This window comes from Meleagris gallopavo, chromosome 6, assembly GCF_905368555.1.
Source record: "Meleagris gallopavo chromosome 6, MGAL_WU_HG_1.1, whole genome shotgun sequence".
Taxonomy (NCBI): Eukaryota; Metazoa; Chordata; class Aves; order Galliformes; family Phasianidae; genus Meleagris; species Meleagris gallopavo.
Window position 1 is genome coordinate 360,710 of NC_139409.1, and position 23,435 is coordinate 384,144.

Genomic DNA, 23,435 nt, shown 5'->3' on the forward strand with positions numbered 1-23,435 from the left:
TGGAGTTGGAGTTGAGGATGGGGTCAGGCCTGGGGTTGGGGTTGGGTTTGTGTTGGATTTGGTGCTGGAATTGTGCTGGGGTTGGCACTGGGATCAAGCTGCAGTCAAGGTCAGTAGTAGGGTTGGGTTGGGGCCTGGGTTGGGGTTGGATAAAGGGTTGGAGTTGGGATGGGATTGCAGTGGTACTGGGTTTGGAGTTAAGGTGAGGGTAGGGTTGGGGTTGGATTGTGTTTGAGGTCGGGGTTGGGATTGGGGTTAAGGGTGGGTTTGGGGTGAGGGTTGTGGTCGGGGTTGGTTGGGGTTGGGTTGAGGTTGCAGAGGCACTGGGGTTGGAGTCAGGGTGAAGGTTGGGGTTGGGTTGGATTTGAGGTCGGGGTTGGGGTTGGGGTCATCACTGGATTTGGGGTCAGGGTTGAGGTCGGGGTTGGGATTGGGTTGGGTTTAGGGCTGTGTTTAGGGATGGGGTTGGGGTTAAGGGTGGAGTTGGGGTTGGCGTTGGGGTTGGGTTTGTGTTAGTACTGTGTTGGGTATAGGGTTGAGGTTGGGGGGGGGGATCTGCAGGTGATTGAGGGGATGCTTTGAGCAGTGGGGGTCCACGGGGGCTTTGCGACCACCCCTGCGGGGAGGGCTCTGCGGGGGCAGCGGGGGGGGGGGCCGCAGTGACGGGAAGCCGCGCCCGGCCCCGGCCCCGCGAGTTTCCTTCCTGCGCCTGGGAGCGACGCGGCGCCTGGGCGGGGGGGTGAGGGGGGGGGGCCGGGACACCGTGTGAGTGGTGGGGGGGGGAGGGGGCGGGGCCGGGCCGTCCATCACAGCCCAGCGCTGCCCCCTATTGGCCGCCCTTCCGGGGGGCGGCGAGCGGGCGGGGAGGGGGGTTCAGCACCACGGACAGCGGCAGAAACAAGGGGGGGGTGGGGGGAGCCGGGGCGGGGCGTTAAGCGGACCCTCCCGCCCCCCCCCGCCCAGCTCACGGACCCCTCCCGGTGCCCCTCATCCCTACCCACCCCCCCAAAACACTCCCCGCCCGGGCAAAACCCATCGGGGGCTGCCGGGGGGGTTCGGGGGTCGCGAGGCGCCGCACGCGGGAGAGGCCGGGGAGGGGGGGGGTGTCGGGCCGGGGGACGCCGTGGGAGGAGCCCGAGGGCGGGGCAGGGCCGGGGGGGCCGCCCCGGGGGGGCTTCGGGGCTATTGGCTGCGGCCGCACTCGCTCCTCCCCGGCCCCGCTCCGCTGTCAGCGCGCAGCGCTCCCGGGGAGGTCGGGCCGAGCCGGGCTGAGCCGAGCCGAGCCGAGCCGGGCCGGGGGGCTGCGGGGCGCTGCGGGGGGCTGCGGGGCACCGGGCCGAGCAGAACCGAACCGCACCGCGAAGCGCCGGGCCGGGCGGGGAGGGAGGGAGGGGGGCGCGGTGATAAATCACCCCCCGGCCGGCCGCCTCCGTGCCTAAATAAGGCCGATGCTGCGGTGAGCTGCTAACGGGGGGGGGCGGGGGGGGCACCCGCACCGCCACCCGCAGCCCCGCGCGCCGCCCCGCACCGCGCAGCCATGGGGTAACGGCGGGGGGGAGCGGGGCGCGGGGGGGCTGGGCTCGGCTTTAACCCCTGCGCGCCCGCCCGGCCCCGCCCGCACCGCCCCGCACCGCCCCGCACCGCCCGTCCTTGGCTCAAGGGCACCGGACCCCCAGCGGCGCAGAGCGGGGCCACCTCCCCACCTCTCCCCGCCCCCCCCCTCCCCTTCACCCCCCCGCAGCCGCGGCCGCTGCCCATGGGCCCGGCGCCATGCCGGTGCGGAGGGGGCACGTCGCCCCCCAGAACACCTTCCTGGACACCATCATCCGCAAGTTCGAGGGGCAGAGTGAGTGCGGGGGGGGGATCGGGACTGGGGGGCTTGGGAGGGGTCCGGGGGATCTCGATGGGGTGGTGGGGGTTGGGGAAATGGGGGTTTGGGGGGACCGGAGGGGGTGGGAGGTGGGAGAGGAGTTGGTGGGGCTGGGGGCCTTGGGGAGGGGAGGGAGGGGTTGAAGGGCTGGAGCTGCGGTGGGGAGTGGGGGGTTGGTAACGCTGGGGGGCTTTGGGGATGATACTGGGGGGCTTTGGGGGTTGGTGATGCTGGGGGGCGTTGGGTGCTGCCAGGGGTTGGGAGCCATGGGGGACCGGTGTGGCTGTGGGGTGTGGGGGGGCAATTCTGGCTGAGGGCATGGGGTTCCCATGGGGTGATGCAGCGGTGGTCCCATGTGTGCCCATCTCTGTGTCCGTCTGTCTGTGGGCAGCCTGATTGGGGGGCACGTGGGGGGAACTGGGGCGCAGCTGAGGGTCTGAGATCTGTGGGGGTGTGGGGTTGGAGGGGGGCTGGGATGGACGGGTGTCACATTGCAGGTGTGGGTGGGGGACGCTGCTGTCCCCATCGCTGCAGCCCTGGGCTGGGTGGGGGATACCGGGGGGGTCCAGCGGGCTGCAGTAATGCCAGCAGTGTGGGGATGGGGATGGGGTCCTCTGGGGACAGAGTGGGGGAGGAGGAGGGGCAGTGCCATGGTGTGGTCCCCAGAGATGAGATGGATGGACAGACGGATGGATGGATGGCTTGGTTGGAGGATGGATGGGTGGACGGACAGATGGACAGGTGGATGGATGGATGGAGGGACACATGGATGGATGGGTGGACACGTGGACACATGGATGCATGGATGGATGGTTGGATGGATGGATGGATGGATGGATGGATGGATGGATGGATGGATGGAAGGACATCTGTGTGGCTAGATGGATAGACGGCTGGACGGCCACATGGACGGGACAGACCCCCACAGCCCCACCCTCTGCCCCCTCCAGGCCGCAAATTCATCATCGCCAACGCACGGGTGGAGAACTGCGCCGTGATTTACTGCAACGATGGCTTCTGTGAGCTGTGCGGGTACACGCGAGCCGAGGTCATGCAGAAGCCCTGCACCTGTGACTTCCTGCACGGGCCCCGCACGCAGCGCAGCGCGGCTGCACAGATTGCCCAGGCACTGCTGGGCTCCGAGGAGCGCAAGGTCGAGATCTGCTTCTACCGCAAGGACGGTGAGCGCTGCGCCGTGGGGGGGAGGTGGGGGGCGGTGCGGTTGCACCCCCTGCATGTGGGGATTGGGGTGCGGCACGTGTGGGTCGGGCTGGGGCAATGATTCTGGAGATGTGTGCCCCACAGCTGCCCCACTGCTGGGTGACACCGTGCCCCCCAGCTGCCTGCTGCCCATATGGGTCCATGCGGGACTGCACGGCCGCACCGCAGCTCCCCATAGCGACTCGGTTCGCACGAACTCCCAGCCTGTGAACTCCAAGCTCCCCCACACTGGGATCCCCCCACAGAAAGAGGTTTGCCCGCTGCCTCCATGGGCGCAGCCGCCTCCAGGGTCAGTTCCCTGCTGGGGCTGTGGGGCTGCCCCACACCGGGCCCTGCGCTCCCACACCAGGTGTCCCGGCTCTCAGCACAGCTGTTACCACCATGCGGCTCACAGCCCCACTTCTGACTCCCAGCTGCCATGTGGGACACTGGGGCACGAGGGCAGTGGGGCACAGTGCCAGCCTGCCACCCCACAGCCCTGCCATGGGGCAGCCGTGGTCCTGGCAGTGCCAGGCACAGAGCACAGCACTGCAGCGCAGGGTTGGCCGCGGGTGCACTTTGGACCCACACGGTGCTGGGATGCAGGCGGCACGCGGCTGCTTGATGAGCAGCGCTCATTAGTGCCCGGCTAATTGGCTCTGCCCGGTGCTGGCTGTCAGCTGTGTGCTCGGCAGATGGGAGGATGCTGGTGCTGTCCTTTTGGTGCTGCGCCCGCTGTGCTGAGCCGTGCTGTGCTGAGCCGTGCTGTGCTGTGCTGTGCTGCGTTGTGCTGTGCCATGCTGTGCCATGCTGTGCAGTGCTGTGCCGTGCTGTGCCATGCTGTGCCGTGCCGTGCTGTGCCATGTCACCCCATTGGCACCAAGCAGGGCCAGCGGGTGCCCCGGGCGCACAGCAGGTGCCGGAGCGGCTGGCACGGAGCTGCCTGTGTGTCCCCGGGGAGCGCGGTGCTTCCTGGGGTATTTATAGCCTGGAGAGCACGGAAGGGGAGAGGGAATGGCTGCCTTTAACTCTGCCCCCAGCCTGCAGGACCCCCTCTGTCCCACCAGCCATGCCCCCACCCCTGGTGTGGGTGTGCTCGGGGGGTCCTGGCCCTGCACACAACCCTGGTGCTCCATCGGGGTGGGACTCCGGCCCCACATCTCTGCTGTGCTGCGGCCTCACAGTGCCCAGCATGACACAGATGCAGCCATGCCTGCAGCCTGCAGCTTGCAGCCCCCTGCAGCTCCTCAAGCTGCAGCCATCCTCAGATTGCACAGTAACCTAACACTGCAGCCGGCCTTGCTTTGCATGACCTCGTGCTGCAGCCGTCCTTGTGTTGCACCACGGCCTCGTGCTGCAGATACCCCACGTTGCACCATGACCCCGTACTGCAGATACCCCACGTTGCACCGTGGCCTTGTTGCGCAGCCACATTTGTATTGCATGGGAACTTAACGCTGCAGCCGTCCTTGCACTGCGCCATGACCTCGTGCTGCAGCCGCCCTGGCACAGGGTGAACATGGGGTCAGTGTGCTCCAGGTGCTGGGGGGTCCCAGTGCAGAGTCGTCCCCACCTCGTGCTGCTGTGGTTCCCCACAGTGGTTCAGTCCCAGAGCGCTTCTATGCCGTGGGTGGTGCGTTTCTGGGTTGTCCCCATCCCACAGTGTACCCACGGTGCTGGGGGGGCCCAGGGTGGGCAGCACAGCATGGGCTGCGCAGGGCCACGTGGGGGAGCCCGGCTCGTAGTGGGGGTGCCTGGTGCCCCCCGGTGCCCCCAGTGTGGCTGTGCTGCTCCATCCAGAGTGGGGGTCCATGGGGTGGGGGCACAGGGACCCGGGCTGCAGCCCCACCGCCTGCAGGACCCCCGTGCTGCTAGGAGAGGTGCGGGCCCCCCCAGTCCCACCCCCGCAGTGGGACAACCCTGCGTGTGGGGGCTGCGTGGGTCGGGGTGATGTGGGGCGGTGGCACCGTGGGGGCTGTGCCGGGGGGACCCCCACCTCGCAGCCCAAAGCCGCCCCTCGTGGGGGTCTCACATCCCCCAATCCCTCCCTGTGCCCCCCTCCATCCCGAGGCGGTGGGTGGGGATGGACACCGGGGGAGGGGGGGGAGCCGGGTGGGATGGACGGGAACGGGATGGGCACGGGTGGGGGGAGCGCAGTGGGTCAGGAGCGGGGGGGGCCGTATGTGGGTGGGACACGGGTGGGATGGACACGGGTGGGACGGGCGCAGCGGGGATGGATGCGGCGGGGCGGGCGCGGGGCGGGCTGGACACGCGGGGTGGACACGGGGGGGCCGCGGTGTCCCCGGCCCGATGCTGCCCGCGGCCATATTTAGGCATCGCCGCTGCTCCGTGCGGTGCCAAAAGGCGCAGCCCCTGCAGGCCGGGGGGGCCCCGCCCGCCTCACGGTGAGAGATGGGGCGGAGGGGGGGGGTGGGTGGGGGTGGGGGATCAGCCGGGATTAGGGCGTCAGTGGGGAGGGGGGGGCGATAATCCCACCCCCCCCCCACACACACAGACGCCGCCCACTCGGAGCGCAGCGGTGGGGGGGGGGGGCTGCGAGGACCCCTCCCGGAAAACAAAGCAGGCAACGGAACGGCCCCGGGTCGGGGGGCGGCGCGGTGCGGGAAGGGCTGCGGGTATCCGCCCCCCCCGCCCCCCCAGTGCCTCAGTTTCCCCCCCCACCCCCCGCAGGCAGCTGCTTCCTGTGCCTCGTGGACGTGGTGCCGGTGAAGAACGAGGATGGAGCCGTCATTATGTTCATCCTCAACTTCGAGGCGGTGATGGAGAGCGAACGGCCGCGCTCCCCCCCCGCAGACACCAACCACTGGGTCACCCCCGGCGCCTGGATCCCGGCAGGTGCGGCCCCACCGCGCTGCCTGAGGGGTCACCGCCCCCCGTGGGGCTGCCGGATGGAGGGGTGGCCACCCCACACGGTGCTGCGATCTTTAGGGGCCCGATGGCACAGTGACCTGGGGAAGGGATCCCTGCCCCCATTCGTGCTGTGCCATTTAGGGGTCGCTGCCCCTCGTGGTGCTGTGACCTGGGCGGGGGAGGGGGTCCTCTGCTCCCTGTGGCACGGTGACCTTCAGGGATCAGCATTCCCTGCGGCACAGTGACCTGGGGGGGGTCCCTGCCCCCCATTCATGCTGTGCCATTTAGGGGTCGCTGCCCCTCATGGCACTGTGACCTTTAAGGGTCACTGCTCCCGTGGCACTGGGACCTGGGGGGGTCACAGCCCCAGGGTGCTCTGATATTTAGGGCTCACTGCCCTCCATGGTGCTGTGACCTGGAGGTGTCCCTGCTCCCTATGGCACAGTGACCTGGGGGGGGGTCAGCACCCCACATAGTGCTGTGATCTTTAGGGGTCACCATTCCCTATGGTACAGGGACTGGGGGGGTCACAGCCCCCATGGTGTAATGAGATGGGGGGATCCCTGCCCCTATCTGTGCTGTGACCTTTAGGGGTCACTGACCTTTGTAGCGCTGTGACCTGGGGAGGGGGGGGGTCCTCTGCTCCCTATGGCACAGTGACCTTCCGGGATCAGCATTCCCTGCTGCACAGTGACCTGAGGGGGGTCCCTGCCCCTATCTGTGCTGTGACCTTTAGGGGTCACCGTTCCCCATGGCACAATGACAGGATGGGTCACAGCCCCCATGGAGCTCTGATATTTAGGGCTCACTGCTCCTCATGGTGCTTTGAACTGGGGGGGGGGGGGTCCCTGCCCCTATCTGTGCTGTGCCATTTAGGGGTCACTGCCCTCCGCTGGGATGGGCAGTGACCCCGATGCTTTGACCTTTATTTGTCACCGCTCCCTATGGAAAAATGACTGGGGGGGTCACGGCCCCCATGAAGCTCTGATCTTTAGGGGTCACTGATGGCACTGCGATCTGGGAGGGGCTCCCTGCCCCCCATCGTGCTGCGGCATTTAGGGCTCACTGCCTTTCATGGCACAGTGTCCTGGGGGGAGTCCCTGCCCTATCTGTGCTGCGACCTTTAGGGGTCACCGTTCCCCATGGCGCGATGACTGGGGGGGTCACAGCCCCCACGGAGCTCTGATCTTTAGGGCTCGCTGCCCCCCACGGCACTGCGAGGGGGGGGTTCTCCGCTCCCCCCGGCACACTGACCCTCAGGGATCACGGTTCCTCACGGCACAGCGACCTGGGGAGGCTGGGGGTCCCCGCTCCCCATTGCTCTGCCGTGCAGGGAGGTCCACTCCCCCACGGCACAGTGACCCCCCCACGGCACAGTGACCCCCCCACTCCCCCCGCAGGCCGCAGCCGCTCCTTCCGCCTGAAGCTGCCGGCCCTGCTGGCTCTGTCGGGCAGCAAGCAGTCGCTGCCTCCGGAGCCGCCCGACGCCGTCATCGTGGACGTCTCCGAGCGCGGCGCCGAGCCGAGCAGCTCCTCTCTGGACAACGGCTGCCTGGGCTGCGCGCGGCCCGAGGACCAGCGGGCTCTGATGGAGCCCGAGGACGGCGATGCTCCCCCCGCGCCCCCCGTCACCCACTCCTCGCCCCTCGCCGAGCGCCTTCGCCCCGCGCCCTTCTCCGACGGCAGCCTGGCGCGCAGCCGCTCGAGGGAGAGCTGTCACAGCGTGCGCCGCGCCTCCTCCGTGGATGACATCGAGGCCATGAGGGGAGACGGGGAGAAGCGCTGCCACAGCCGGCACGCCAGCGCCGGGACCGGAATGCACCGCGGAGCCAGCACCGGTATGGGGACGGGCGGCGGGGAACGGGAGCCCCGTGGTGGTGGGTCCCACGGCCGGCCCCGTGCGTGTGTCACAGCTGGGTGTCCCACGGCACCCCGGCTCACAGCCGGATGCTCCACGGCACCCCGGCCCATGTCTGGGTGCTCCACATCTGGATGAGCCGCGTCAGCCCGGCCCACATCCGGATGTCCCCTGTCACCCCACACCTTGATGCCCACATCTGGATGTCCCCTGTCGCCTCACACCTTGATGCCCCACACCTTGATGCCCACATCTGGATGTCTCACGTCACCCCGGCCCACACCTTGACACCCCACATCTGGCCGTACATATCTGCGTGTCTCTGGGCTGCCCCACACCTGGATATTCCATGTCACCACCCCACCTTGACACCCCACATCTGGCCTTACGCAGCTGCACGCCCTACACCTCCCTGCCCCACATTTGTCTGCCCCACACCTGGATCTCCCGTGTCACCCTACCCCACACCATGATGCCCCACAGCTGGACGCCCATGCCTGCATGTCCCACATCTCCCTGCCTCCAACCTTGACATCCTACATCTGGCCGTACACAGCTGCATGTCTGACATCTCCCTGCCCCACATCTGGATGCCCACATCTGGATGCCCCATACTTCCCTGCCCCACACCTGGAAGCCCCCTCATCACCCAACCCTACACCTTGACACCCCACATCTGACCGTACACATCCACATGCCCCACATCTCCTGGCTGCCCCACACCTTCAGGAGGACATCTTGCTGCGCTCGTTAGGCCTGGCAGCTCATTAGGCTGCGGGCAGCTCTGCAGCTGTCGGTGCTTCATTAGCAGAGCAGCGTTGCCCATCACTGCTGTGTTGGACGTTGCTGTAATGCACTGCGCTGCCCACGGCACCGGTTTGGGCCCCGCTGTGCATCCCAGCATCGGGGATGAATGGTGCCCACATCGTGCCCCGATGTGACCCCCGCCCCATCATCCTCCCAGAGACAAAGGGAGGGGACGGCCGTCGCCTCGTTAAGCCGCTAAGCTCATTAGGAGAGGGAAATAATTACATTAGCTGTAAGCGATACGGTGCTGCGGCGGGCGAGGGCTGAGCGTGTCCCCCTCTTCTGCCCTCCCAACCCAGGGGCCATGAACAACATCCGCAGCACTCTGCTCAACTCCACGTCCGACTCCGACCTGGTGAGGTACCGAGCCATCAGCAGGATCCCGCAGATCACCCTCAACTTTGTGGACTTCAAAGCTGATGCCTTCCTGGGGGCCCCATCCGGAGAGAAGGAGATCATCGCCCCCACCAAACTGAAGGACCGCACGCACAACGTCACTGAGAAGGTCACCCAGGTGAGTGGGGGCACCGTGGGGCCGGGGAGGTGGAGGACATGGGGTGATGGGGGAGCTGATGGTGATGCTGGAGCTTTTGGTGACGGTGGATCTTATGTGCTGACGCTGGAGGCTGAGGGGTGGTGATGGAGGTGGTGGGGTGATGCTGGATATCATGGGGTGATGCTGGAGCTGATGGGGTCGCAGTGGGGGTCATGGGCTGACTGTGGGGCTGATTGTGATGCTGAAGCTGGTGGGAGATGTTGGAACTCATGGGGTGATGCTGGAACTCATGGGATGGCAGTGAAGTTCACGGGCTGATGGTGAAGCTGATGGTGATGCTGGAGCTGGTGGGGGATGTTGAAGCTCGTGTGGAGGTGGCGGAGGCCTTGGGGAGGCAGTGGAGTGGGTGGGGATGATGGTGGAGCTCACATGGTGATGGTGGATCTTATGTGCTGACATTGGAGGCCGTGGGGTGCTGGTGGAGGTGGTGGGGCGATGCTGGAGGTCACGGGGCGGCGGTGGAGCTGATGGGGCAGCAGTGGAGGTCATGGGCTGACAGTGGAACTGGTGGTGATGATGGAGCTGGTGGGGGATGTTGGAGCTCATGTGGTGATGGTGGAGGCCGTGGGGTGATACTGGAGATCATGGGTGATGTTAGAGGTCATGAGGTGGTGCTGGAGCTCGTGGGGTGATGGTGGAGCTGATGGGGTAGTGGTGGAGGCCATGGGATGGCGGTGGAAGCTGGGGGGTGATTCTGGAGCTTGTGGTGATGATGGACCTTACGTGCTGACACTGGAAGCCATTGGATGGTGGTGGAGCTGGTGGGGCCGTGCTGGAGGTCACGGGCTGATGGTGAAGCTGATGGTGATGGTGGAGCCGGTGGGAGAATGCTGGAGCTCACGTGGTTGTAGCGGAGGCCATGGGGTGATGCTGGAGCTCGCGTGGTGATGCTGGACCTTCTGTGCTGACACTGGAGGCCGTGGGTGGCAGTGGAGGCTGGGGGGGAGATGCTGGAAGTGGAGCTGCTGGTGACACCGGGGCTGATGGGGTGACCCGCTGCCACCCCATGTGTCCCATGTCCCCAACCCATGGCTCTGAGGTGTCCCCTCGTGCTGTGCCAAGTGATGCTGTCCTGCACCTTGCCGTGTGATGCTGTGCCGTGCCACACCATCCGTGCTGCACCACAGTGTGCACTGTGCCGTGCCGTGCCATGCCGTGCCATCCTGTGCCATGCTGTGCCATGCTGTGCCATCCTGTGCCATGCCACACTGTGCCATGCTGCAGTGCACTGTGCCATGCCATCCTGTGCCATGACGTCCTGTGCCGTGCCATGCAGTGCCGTGCCATGCCATCCCATGCCGTGCCATACCGTGCCATGCTGTGCCATGCAGTGCAGTGCCATGCAGTGCCGTGCCATGCAGTGCCGTGCCATGCAGTGCCGTGCCATGCCGTGCCGTGCCATGCCGTGCCATGCTGCGCCATCCCGTGCCGCGCCGCCCGCTGCCGGCTGTGCCGGTTGTGCCGCACCCCTCGCCTGCAGCGCCGCTGATCCTTCGCACGTTGTGTAACCGCCATCTGGCTGCGGGGCGAAGGCGGCTGCTGCTGCTTAATTACGCCCTGATCCCGCTCCCGTTAATGAAGTTAGCGCCGCCGGGGCCGCGGGCCCGAGGGACGGCCGTGCCCGCCCCGCTGCGGGGAGAGGGGGGAGGAACGCGGGGTGGGCGCAGCTGTGCGCTTGGGGTCCCCGAGCGGCGCGGCCCCCCCGGCTCCCCCGGCCTCGCTCCTGCCGGCCCACGTGCGGGGCGATGGGGACCGACCCTCCCGGGAGCCCCCGGCCCTGCTGTCGGCTCTGCCCCCCCCGCCGGTTGCGCTGTAAGGGGGCAGAGCTCTCTCTGGGGGGGGGTCCGCGGTGCGTTAACGAGCGGCGCCTCCTGATTACCCCCCCTGTAATTAACGACGAGGCCGCGGATGTTGCTCCCCCCCCCCGCGTTAATCCCGTCCTGCCGACAGCTGCGGCGCCGGATGGACAGATGGACGGCAGAACGGCCGCAGCCCCCTCGCTGCCCGGCATCACCCCGCGGCCGTGGGGCGGGGGGGCGGGGGGGTCAGCCGGGCTGCGCTCCGGGGGCGGGGATGGGGCACGGCAAGCGCTGCTGCTGGGAGCCGTGGGTGGGCCGGGATGGAGGAGGCCGAGGGGTGCACTGGGAGTACTGGTGGTACCGGGAGTACTGGTGGTACTGGGAGTACTGGATGTACTGGGGGTACTGGGGGTACTGGGGGAGCCGGAGGTGCCTGCATGCGGGGTGCAGACTCGCTTTGGCCGTCGGATTCCGCATGATGGAGCGGTGGTGGTGGAGGTGTTCGGGCATCGCTGCCATCCGGCCGAGCCGAGCGCGGCCCCCGTCCGGTGTGGCACCGGGGGGGGGCCGGGACTCCCGGGCGGTGGCACCGTGAATCAGCCGCAGTGACGGCATCCTCTGAAACCCGTCAAGGTCACCGCGCTCCGGGCCGCCCCACACGCGGGGTTGGGGCGCGGGGGCTGCGGCGCTGCGTGGCGGCGGTGCGTGGCAGCTCGGGGACCCCCGGGCCGGACCCCCCCGCCCGGGGGCTGCGGGACGGGCGCTGCCGGCACCGCGTGGTCTCCTGCGGGATGGGGTCGGTGTGGGGCGCGGTGTGCCGTGGGGGGAAACGCGGCCGTGCCCGGAGCCTGCGGTGCGTCTGTGTGGGGCTGGCAGCGCCGTGGGGCTGGCGGTGATGCGAGGACAGCTCTGGGCAGCAACGCTGGCAATGCGGAGCTGAGTGTCGCCGTCGGGGCTGGGCAGCAGCCAGGGGCAGCGGTGCCGGGAAGCGCCTGCGGCGGTGGGGAGCTGCGGGCAGCCGTTCCCGTCCCCTTCCCGTCCCCTTCTTCGGTCCCATCTATTCCATCCCATCCCCGCTCCCATCCGTTTCCAGCCCATCCTCATTCCTTTATCCTTCCCTATTTCTAACCCCGTCCCCTTTCTTGCCTCCTTCCCTGTGCCCATCCCTATCCTTATCCCTTTCAAATTCCCTGTTCCCATCCCCTTCCTCATTCTTTTTCCCATTCCCATCCCCACTCCCGTCCCTTTCCCCACAAAACCCCTTCCTCATCCCCATCCTCATCCCTTTCCCTGTCCTTGTGCCCACCCCGCCCCCATCCTCTCCCCCCCTCTTTCCCCGTGTCCATCCCTTTCCTCGACCCCCCTCCGTCTCACTCGCCCCCCCCCCGCCCCTCGCGTTTCCTTACGCCGACTCGTACCGCGGGACCCCCCACGCCCCCTCCCCGTGCCTCAGTTTCCCGCTGCCGTTCTCTCCCTCCTGAGCTGCGGCCGCTGCGGGGCGGGGCGGCGCGGGGGAGGGGGTGGGATGGGATGGAGCCCCGGCGGAGGGCGGGGGCCGGGGGGGAGCCGTGCCGCCCCGCTCCATCTGCCGCGCTCCGCACAGCTCCGCACAGCGAGGGGCAGCGCCGGACGGACAGCGCGGGGTGCGGGGCCCCGGGGGGGCGGCCGGCGATCCCCCCCGTTGAAAGCGGCCATGACCCCGGGGGGGCGCGACGGCGGCGACCGCCCCGACGGGGACAGAAAGAGCGGCCGCGTTCGGCGCGCGGTGCGCATCTCCAGCTTGGTGGCACAGGAGGTGGGTGCGGGGCGGCGGGCGCGGGGCGGGGGGCGGGGGGTCCCCACGCTGTCCCCTCCCGATATCCGCCGATACCCCCGGGGGTACCCGAGCCCCAACGCGGGGGGGTCCGGGGTGCGCCCCGAGATAGCAGCGGGGTCCCGGGGCTGATCCTTGAGTGGGAGGAGAGGGGGGCGGGGGGCTGCGGGGGGCTCCTGATCATCCCCATGTCTGCGCGTCCCAGTGCAGCCCGATAGCAGAGCATCCCGGTGCCCGAACATCCCGGGTTTGAGACGTTCAGAGCGCTCGGGACCTCCCGCCTCCCAACCCGGCCCCAAAGGACCGTGACCGACGGGAGCGGAACCCCACGTTGTGCCGGGGCCGCGAGGGGACAGAGGGGAAATCACCGCCCCACGGTGACCCCTCACCCCCCAGTGCCACCGCTGAGCCCCCAGTGACGAGGCAGCGTCGGTGCCCTCGGAGCTCAGCGCCCGCTCCTCACCGATGTGGCACGTGCCAGGGGCCGCCCCACGGCTGCGTCACCGGGTGGGGGTTCGGCTGCAGGAGGGGGGGACGCACCGCCCCATGGGGACGTCACCCCGTCACGGGGCTGCTGCCATCCCACCCCGCTGCCGCAGTGCTGAGGGCAGCACCCCACCGTGCCCCCGTCCCAATCGCCCATGGCGGGCACGGCTGTGCCGGGCGCTGCGCCGCAGCTCAACGCGGTGAGTCCGGCACGGTGTGCTGCCATCACCACGGCCAGGGCTGGGAGACGGGTGTGCTGGGTGGTGCCAACGTCGGGCAACCGGGAGAGGGTTGGGTGTTGGTGCCAATGTTGGGTGTCGTGTTGATGTTGTTGGGTGTTGTGTTGATGTTTTGGGGTGTTGTGTTGGCTCTTGGTGTTGGTGCCAGTGTTGGGCGTTGTGCCGGCGTTGGGTATCTGTGCCAGTATTGGGTGTGATGCTGATGTTGGGTGCTGTGCTGATGTTGGGTGTTGTCTTGACATTGGGTGCTGTGCTGATGTTGGGTGTTGTCTTGACATTGGGTGCTGTGCCGGGGTTGCGTGTCTGTGCTGATGTTGGGTGTCTGGGTCAGTGTTGGGTGCTGTGCCGACGTTGGATGTCTATGCTGGTGTTGGGTGCTGTGCTGATGCTGGGTGTCATCTTGACATTGGGTGCTGTGCCGGGGGTTGTGTGTAACTGCTGATGTTGGGTGCTGTGCTGGCGTTGGATGTCTGTGCTGGCGCTGGGCATAGCACTGATAAAGAGTGTCTGTGCCATTGCTGGGGGTTGTTCTGCCATTGGGTGTTGTATTGTTGTTGGGTGTTGGGTGCCACTGTCCCCACAGTGCCGGCTGCCCTGCTGTCAGGTGTTGCTGACAATGCAGAGCATCCCACGGTGCCCGGTGTCTGCGTGCCGGGCCGTGAGAGGACATTTGGGAACTGGTGTGTGGGTGCCTTGGCTGTGAGAGGGCATTTGGGGACCACAGACACTGGCTGGTCCGTGTGGGTGTTCGGGTGCCACTGCTGTTGGGGATCTGTGTGTGCATCCCGTGGGGGTCCGTGGGGCAGCATGGAGCCGAGTTGGAGGTGCCGGGTGCCGTGGGCAGCTCGTTGCTGGCCCTGCAGGATCTGCACGGCCGGGCTCGCCGTGTTGGGTGCCGGTGCCGGTGGTCGTTCGGGGCTGCTTCTACCGACACCGCGTGTCCGTGGGCTCAGTGCGGGCTCCGCACATCCGGCCCCAGAGCTCGGGGTCGCAGCGCGTCCGCCCTCTCCCACTGTTGGGCGCTGCGCGTCGCGTCCCCGCAGGCGACGGTGTCGGGGCGGCTGCGCTCAGGGCGTGCGGCGTCCCTACGGCCACCGGCACCGGCGCGTTTGTCCCCCGGGTGGCGACGCTGCGGTATTTGTGGCGGTGCGGAGGCGGCGCGGTGCTGCGCGGGGTGACAGCTGCCGGTGGCACCGCAGGTGTCGGGTGCGCGTCACCGCGAGCGCGAGGTGCCGCGTGCCGGGCGGTGTTGGTGTCACCGCGTGTCGGCACCGCCGTAACTGTGTCACCGTGACTGATGGGTGTCGGTGGCACGGCGGTCCCGAGGGTGAGCGCTCCGGCTGTGCGCTGATGTCACCAGCGGCTCCGGCTGTGCGCTGTGGGGCGGAGGGTCCGGATGTCCGGCCCCCCCCCCCCGACCCCGACCGCGACGCTCAGGGGCAGCGCCGTCACCCCGCGCCCTGGGGACACCGCGGGGACGCGCAGCTCCCGTCCCCCCTCGCTACCCCCCCGGCACGCGCCATGTGCGCTCCGTCACGCGGCTCCCGGGGACGCGGGGGTGGCGGTGGGGAAATCCCCGCGTGGGCGGCGGCGGTGACACGGGGCAGCGGGGCAGAGAGAGCCGTCCCCGCGTCCCCAATGATGTCACCGCCGTGACATCCCCGATGCTGCCGCCGGGATGTCCCCAGTGATGTCACCGCGATGTCCCTATTGTCGCCATCGCGATATCCCCGACCCTGTCACCGCGACGTCCCCTCTCCACCGCGACGTCCCCTCTCCCCGAGGTCCCCCCGCAGCCCCGGGGACAACACAACGCAGGGCGGTGGCAGCGGACTGGGGGGGGGGAGAGGGACACACCGTGACCGTGTACGGGGGGATCCCAGCGGTGCCCCCCGCTTTGCACGGCGCCAGGAGCGCTCCGGGACCGCTGGGGGTGGCGGCGGGCGGGGAGCGGAGGGATCCTTCCCCAACCCCCCGCCGCGCAGGGGTTAACGGGGGGGGGCGGGCGCTGGGGGCGGCGGGGGCCGCGCAGCGGGGCAGGCTGGGAAACATTTCCGCCCCAATAATTCCCGCTCGGCGTGGGGGGGGGGAGACACCGGGCCGGGGGTGTCGGGGGGCGATGGGTGCGGGGTTGGAAGTGCGGGGGGGGGCGCGGGGCCCCCGCAGCGCCCCGGGCTGAGGATGCTGGCGGCGCTGCTGCAGCTGCTGCGGGACCTCGCGGGGCCCCCCCCGCCCCGCGCGGGCCCCCCCATGCCCGGCGCCCGCCTGAACGCTGCGGGAGGGCAGCGCCGAGAGCGGCAGGTACGGGGGGGGTTAACCCGGGGGGGGACGTTGGGTCCGGCGGGGGGTTGGGGGGGACGTTGGGTACCAGCGAAGGGATGGAGGAGGGGGCCGCGCACCGCGCTCCGGGGTCCGGGGTTACGTAAAGCCGCCCTCCCCCTCGCTTCCAGCCTTCCTCCCCCCGCGGTGCCGCCGGTCCGTACGGGGACGGACGGGCGCAGCTGCCGGGCACTGTGCCGGGACGCGGGGACGCGCACTGCGGAGGGGTTGCGGAGGGGTTGCGGGGGGGCTCCCCGCGCCGTACCCACCCCCTCTGACCCCCTGGCCTGGAACCCCACCGCAGGGCTGTGCGGGCCTGGGGGGGTACGGGGAGTGCAAGAGGTCGGGGGGTCAGAGAGGTGCTGGCACAGCTCAGGGTTTGCCCCGCCCCCCACCGCGCGCAGATGCCCCGCGGGATGCGATTGTAAGCGTCCCCCACCCCCATTTCCATGGAGCCCGACCGGCAGCACCGGGGGTGGTGCTGAGGAAGGGGGGCGAGGGGGGGGCTTTCAGCAGGCAGGGACGTACCAAGGTGAGGGCTCCCCTCCTTTCCCCTGCACCCCAATGCACTCCATTGCACCCAATGCATCTTTCCGCACCCAGCTGCGCCTCACTGCTTTCCACTGAGCTTCCCTGCACACCAGCCACGCAATTGCACTCCGCTGCACCTCTCTGTGCCCCACTGCATGCTATTGCTCTCAGCATGCATCCCGTTGCATCCCATTGCATCCCACTGCATCCCATTGCACCCCATTACATCCCATTGCATCCCATTGCATCCCATTACATCCCATTGCATCCCATTACATCCGGCTGCATCCCACTGCATCCAGCTGCATCCCGTTGCATCCTGTTACATCCCACCGCATCCCACCACACTGGGGAGGGGGCCCCAACCAGGACAGCCTGTGGGTTGGGGTTCTGCCTCACGGGATGGGCGCTGAGCCGCTGCCACCCGGCCAGGTGCTGTCCCTGGGTGCCGACGTCCTCCCCGAGTACAAGCTGCAGGCGCCGCGCATCCACAAATGGACCATCCTGCACTACAGCCCCTTCAAGGCGGTGTGGGACTGGCTCATCCTGCTGCTGGTCATCTACACCGCCATCTTCACGCCCTACTCGGCCGCCTTCCTGCTCAACGACCAGGAGGAGGCCCAGCGGCACAACTGTGGCTACTCCTGCAGCCCCCTCAACGTGGTGGACCTCATCGTGGACATCATGTTCATCATCGACATCCTCATCAACTTCCGCACCACCTACGTCAACTCCAACGAGGAGGTGGTGAGCCACCCCGCCAAGATCGCCATCCACTACTTCAAGGGCTGGTTCCTTATCGACATGGTGGCTGCCATCCCCTTCGATCTGCTCATCTTTGGCTCCGGCTCTGAGGAGGTGTGGGGATGGGGATGCGTTCGGTGGGGATGAGGAGGGGTTGGGGACAGAGCTGGGTTGGGGGTGGCGGAGGGTTGAGTTGGGGGCAGGGTTGGGTTGGACTGGTGTTGGGTTGGGTTGGGTTGGGTTGAGTTGGTGATGAGGTTGAGTTGACTAGGGAATGGGGTTGGGTTGGGGATGGCATTGAGTTGAGTTGGGGACAGGGTTGGGTTGGACTGGTTTGGGGATGGGGTTGGATTGGGTTGGGTTGGGTTGAGTTGGTGATGGTGTTGGGTTGAGTTGAGTACGGGATGCGGTTGAGTTGGGGTTGGGGTTGGGATTGGGTTGGGCTGGATTGGTGATAGTGTTGTGTTGAGTTGAGTTGAGCTGGAGATGGGTTTGATTGGGGGATAGAGTTAGGTTGGATTGAGCTGAGCTAGAGACAAAGTTGGGTTGGGGATGGAATTGGGTTGAGTTGGGGCAGGGTTGGGACAGGGTTGGATTGGGCTGAGTTGGAAATGGGAATGGATTAGGTGGAGTGAGTTTGGAATGGGGTTGAACTGGGGACAGGGTTGGGTTGAGTTGAGGTGGGGACGAGGCTGGGTTGAGATGATGTTTGTTGATTTGGAGATGGGGTTGGATTGGGCTGAGTTTGGGATGGGGTTGGGTTGGGGTTGTGTTGGGTTGGAGGCAAGATTGGATTGGGCTGAGTTTGGAATGGGATTGTGTTGAGTTGAGCTGGGGATGAGGTTGAGTTGGGGAAAGGCTTGAGGTGGGGACAGAGTTGGGGATGAGTTTGAGTTGAGTTGAGTTGAATTGGGGACAGAGTTGAGTTGGGGATGGGTTGGGATGAGTTGAGTTGAGGAGGGTGTTGGGTTGGGTTGAGTTGGGGTTGGGTTGGATTTGGGATGGGATCAGGGTTCAGTTGGTTTGGACTGGCGACACTCAGAGAGCCCAGATTCTCTGTGCCCGGAGAGCAGCTGGGACCTAGGGCTCTGGCCTCCCGTGGGGGTCCCGCAGCACTCGGTGCCCCCCCCACAGACCACCACACTGATCGGGCTGCTGAAGACGGCGCGGCTGCTCCGCCTGGTGCGGGTGGCCCGCAAATTGGACCGGTACTCTGAGTACGGGGCAGCCGTGCTCTTCCTGCTGATGTGCACCTTCGCGCTGATCGCGCACTGGCTGGCCTGCATCTGGTACGCCATCGGCAACGTGGAGGGGCAGCGCATCGGCTGGCTGCACTCGCTGGGCGACCAAATCGGCAAGCCTCTGAACGACAGCAACCCCCTGTACGGCCCCACCATCAAGGACAAGTACGTCACGGCGCTCTACTTCACCTTCAGCAGCCTGACCAGCGTCGGCTTCGGCAACGTCTCGCCCAACACCAACTCGGAGAAGATCTTCTCCATCTGTGTCATGCTCATCGGCTGTGAGTGCGGGGGGGGATGCACAGGGGGCAGAACACGTGTGTGTTTCTTTCCTATGAGAGTGGGGAGGTGCTGGAACAGCTGCCCAGAGAGGCTGTGGATCCCCGTCCATCCCTGGAGGTGTTCAAGGCCAGGTTGGATGGGGCCCTGGGCAGCCTGGGCTGCTGTGAGATGTGGAGGTTGGTGGCCCTGCGTTGCTGGGGGGTTGGAGCTTTCCTGATCCTTGAGATCGCTTCCAACCCAAGGCATTCTATGATTCTGTGTGTGGCTGTGCTGCGGATCCTGCGTCTGTCTGTCTGAGCATAGCTGTGAGCGTGCACATGAGTGCTGCCCCCAACCCAACACCATTCCCAACTCAACGTGTGGGCACGTGCAGAACCCGCTGTGTGCGCACACGTGTCCGCATGTGGGTCCCCCTGCGGGGTAGGGTCTGTGGGGCGCCCCTGTCCACCACCCCGTGCCCTCACTGCTCCTCACCCCACTCAGCCCTGATGTACGCCAGCATCTTTGGGAACGTGTCGGCCATCATCCAGCGGCTGTACTCGGGCACGGCGCGCTACCACACGCAGATGCTGCGCGTCCGCGAGTTCATCCGCTTCCACCAGATCCCCAACCCTCTGCGCCAGCGCCTGGAGGAGTATTTCCAGCACGCCTGGTCCTACACCAACGGCATCGACATGAACGCGGTGAGCGCCGCCGGCCCCGCCGCACCCGCTGCCACCCGAGCCACGCCGTGACACCGCGTCCCCCTCCCCGCAGGTGCTGAAGGGCTTCCCCGAGTGCCTGCAGGCCGACATCTGCCTGCACCTGAACCGCAGCCTGCTGCAGAACTGCAAGCCCTTCAAGGGAGCCACCAAGGGCTGCCTGCGTGCCCTGGCCATGAAGTTCAAGACGACGCACGCTCCGCCCGGGGACACGCTGGTGCACGCCGGCGACGTGCTGACTGCGCTCTACTTCATCTCGCGTGGCTCCATCGAGATCCTGCGTGGGGATGTGGTGGTGGCCATCCTGGGTGAGCCCTGGCCCGGGGGGGTGACGTGGCCGCGTGTCCCCGCCGTGGGCTGACCCCGCACCCCAATCCTTCCCCAAGGGAAGAACGACATTTTTGGGGAGCCGCTGAACCTGTACGCACGGCCGGGGAAGTCCAACGCCGACGTGCGTGCACTCACCTACTGCGACCTGCACAAGATCCACCGTGAGGACCTGCTGGAGGTGCTGGACATGTACCCCGAGTTCTCCGACCACTTCTGGTCCAGCCTGGAGATCACCTTCAACCTGCGTGATGTGAGGGAGGGGGCAGCTGCGGGGTGGAGGTGGGAGGGGGCACCACAGGGATGTGGCTGGGATGTGGCTCCGCGGCGCCGATGGGGACGTGGCACTGCCGGATGGTGCCTCGTGCTCCCGTCGCTGTGCCATAGCCCACTCCCCACAGCCGTGGGGGTCCGTAGCCCCACCCCCTCACCATTCCCTCCTGCAGACCAACATGATCCCCGGTTCCCCGGGCAGCGATGAACTGGACAGCAGCTTCAACCGCCTGCGCAAACGCAAGCTCTCCTTCCGCCGCCGCACAGAGAAAGGTGAGGGGTGGGGGCATGCGGGGGGTGTGGGGTCCCCGAGGGGTGCACGACCCCTCTGTGTGTCCCCCCTCAGATGCGGAGGCCGCCGGGGAGCCGCGCGGTGGGCAGAAGGCAGTGCGGCTGAGCAGGGGCTGCCAGGCACCGGGAGCCCCGCGGGGGCCAGCAGAATGGGAGCCATGCCACTGCAGCTCGCCCTCCAGCTCCCCATCCAGCGATGAGGATGAGCACCCAGCACCCGCCCCGGGGGCTGCCGCTCTCTCACCCTTCCGCAGCCCCCGGCCCGGAGGTGAAGCCCCCACAGCCACCGACACTGAGGAGCGCGAGGGCAGTGATATGTGCAACCCCCTCTCAGGTGGGGACGGGGCGTGGGGGGGTTCTCACTTCTCTGCTTCCTGCTCCGCGTGGGCAGAGCATCTCCCAAAGCCCCATCTCCTGCCCTGCACCCTCATTTCTCCCACATGCTCCTGCATCCTTGCTTCGCCTGCATCACCATTCCCCATGCTGCCACATTCCTGCTCCTGCATCCCTCATCACGATTCTACTTCCCCATTGGTTCTGCATTCCCATGCTCCTGCATCTCCCCCGCCATACTTCTGCATCCCCATGTTCCTGCCTTCCTTCTCCTCACCCATGTTCCTGCATCCCCCTGCCATGGTCCTACACCCCCAATTCCTTCTACATCCCCATCCCTCGTGCAGCTCCTGCATCCCCGTACCTCCTCCTTTCTGCATCATCCCCACATCTCATGGTCCTGCATCCCCATTCCTTCTGCATCTCCACCTCTCATACAGCTCCTGCATCCCCCCAGCTTCTCCTTTCTGCATCCCCACATCCTGTGCTCCTGCCTCCCTATTCCTTCTGCATCCCCATTTCCCCCATCCCATCCCTTCCTCCCTCGACACCACCCACACCACACCGATCCTTCCCCCTTCCCTCTCCCCCAAGGAGCCTTCTCGGGGGTCTCCAACATCTTCAGCTTCTGGGGGGAGAGCCGGGGGAGGCAGTACCAGGAACTGCCCCGCTGCACCATCCCTGCACACGCAGCCCTTGGGATCCCAATGCCCTCCATGACTCGCCGGCAGCGCTCCGAGGTGGAGATGCGCCTTGACCTCCTCCAGAAGCAGCTCAATAGGTACCTTAGGGGGTGGTGAGACCCCCAGCAGACCCCCCGATTGCCCCCAAGGGGGCGATCGGGGGGTCTGCCGGGGATCCCACCACCCTATAAGCAGTGCCCTATAGTAGGGAGCCCCCTGCATGCCCCATCACTGTCTGCCTGCAGGTTGGAGACGCGGATGGCGGCGGACATCAGCTCCATCATGCAGCTGCTGCAGCGCCAGGCTGCTCTCGTGCCCCCTGCCTACAGCACGGTGTCATCCCCTCATCAGCCTCCTGGTCCCCCCCCGTGCCCGCTGCAGCCCATCCTCCCCATCACCCCCATCCAGCCGCTCTCTCAGGTGAGCACCCCCAAAGTGTGGGGCAATCCCACAGGTCTGGGGGCGGCTCCTTTCCCTGTGCCCCATTTTCCGGCTCTGTGGCGAGCCAGCACCATTGCAGAGACCCCAAGATTTGGAGTAGCCCCTCTCTTGTGTCCCATCTTTCAGCCCCACACCCTGCTGGAGTCACTCCTGTGCCCCCCAGTGTAGGGTAGCCCTGCTCCTATGCCCCCTGGTGAGCTGGGGTCAGTGCCCAGCCCCTCAGGTCTGGGGCAGCCCTTCTCCTAGGCCCCGTTTTCTTGTTTCCCCATGGTGAGCTGGGGTGACACCTGACCCCCCAAATTTGGGGCAGCTTCTCTCTCCTGTCCCATTTTCCAGCCCCACAGCAAGCTGGGGACACAGCTGAGTAGTTCACATTGGAGGTAACCCTTTTTCTGAACCCCATCTTCCAGCTGTTTGGAAAGCAGGGGGGCCACTGCTAAGCCCCCGAGGTTTGGGGCAGCCCCTGTCCCATGTCCTATTCCCTAACCCTAACCTTCCCCACAGTGAGCTGGAGTGACTCCTTAGCCCCCAGGTTTGGGGTACCCCTTCTGCTATGCCCTATCCTGCAGCCTCACGGTGAGCCGGGACCATTGCTGAGCCCCCCAGGTTTGGGGCAGCCCCTCTCTCATGCCCCATTTTCCAGCCCCACCGCTCTCTCCCATACCCCATAGAGCCCGTACCCGGGGGTCCCACCGCACACCCCATCCCGGTGCCCCGCATCCCCTCACTCCGCTCTCTCCCTCAGGTTCCCAGCTTCCCAGTGCCCCCAGAGCTGCGCGGCGCTGGGGGTCCCCCGCCGCCCCCCGACGTGGTGCTGCTGCTGGAGCCGTCCCCACGCCGCCGCTCGCTGCCCGGCCCGCTGCCTCCCGCGCAGCCGCTGCACAGACATTGCTCCGATCCCGGCAGTTAGGGGGCAGCGCGGGACGGGGTCGGGACCCCCACCCACGGACGCGGGACCCCGTCCCCTGGACGCCGGGGTCACGGCTGCCGTCCCCACGGACATTGCGCCCACGTTAGCTGGCCTAACCCCGGGCCGGGCCGGTGGCAGCGGGTGTGGGCTGCTCTCGCCCTTCCTCCTCCTCATCCTCCTCCTCCTCCTCCTCCTCCTTCTCCTCCCCATAGTGCTGCAGCGGGGGGACGGGGGAGCGGGGCGGTGTGCGTGTGTGCATTTCCGTGTGCGCACACCTGTCCGACGCACATGCCTGTCCTCGTGCGCAGATGTGTCTGATGCACACGTGTCTTTGTGTGCGCCGTGCGTGTCCGCGTCCGTCTGCGAGCCGCGGCCCTCTGCCCCGTCTGCTTTGTGCACACGTGGGGCCGCGTGTCCGTGTGCTTGCCCCTACGGCGACGCCGCGTGTGTCTGGGTGTGCTCCTGGTGTGCAGGGTGCAAACACGCGTGTTCTCCGGGCGTGGGGTGAGCGCGTGTCCTTGTCTGTCTGCCATGGGGCCGCCGGGGGGCAGCGCGTGGCTCCGGCGTCGTCCCCTCCCCGCGCTCCCTCCCCACGGCACAGGGGTTGGGGGAGGTCCCGCTGTGCCGCCGCACGCACAATGTGGTGGGGAGGGCTGGGGGGCACGGGCAGGGTCCCCCTGCAGCCCCCCAACGTGCGTGCCGTGTTCGTGCCGTTGTCCCGTAGGTCTCTATGTGCCCCCCCCCAGCCTTTTTACACCGCCCTGCATGTCGCCTTCTGCGGTAGGAGCCCCCGTCCCGCACCCCAATAAAGCGGACCGAGGACTGCTGTGTGTGTGCGGTGCGCTCAGAGCTGGGGGGCA

General features: G+C 67.2%; 1 protein-coding gene across 1 annotated transcript; it reads left to right on the forward strand.

Moving 5' to 3' along the window:
* The first annotated feature begins 1,183 nt into the window (after positions 1-1,183).
* Positions 1,184-23,401, forward strand: KCNH2 (potassium voltage-gated channel subfamily H member 2). The gene is made up of 15 exons (XM_085226766.1): positions 1,184-1,846; positions 2,821-3,051; positions 5,762-5,926; positions 7,342-7,779; positions 8,906-9,120; positions 16,782-17,207; positions 18,228-18,615; positions 19,100-19,299; positions 19,373-19,625; positions 19,704-19,897; positions 20,091-20,190; positions 20,264-20,542; positions 21,136-21,322; positions 21,470-21,644; positions 22,411-23,401. Exons 1-15 carry the CDS (start codon positions 1,771-1,773, stop codon positions 22,573-22,575), a joined length of 3,492 nt encoding a protein of 1,163 aa, XP_085082892.1. The 5' UTR covers positions 1,184-1,770; the 3' UTR covers positions 22,576-23,401.
* The last annotated feature ends 34 nt before the right edge of the window (positions 23,402-23,435 follow it).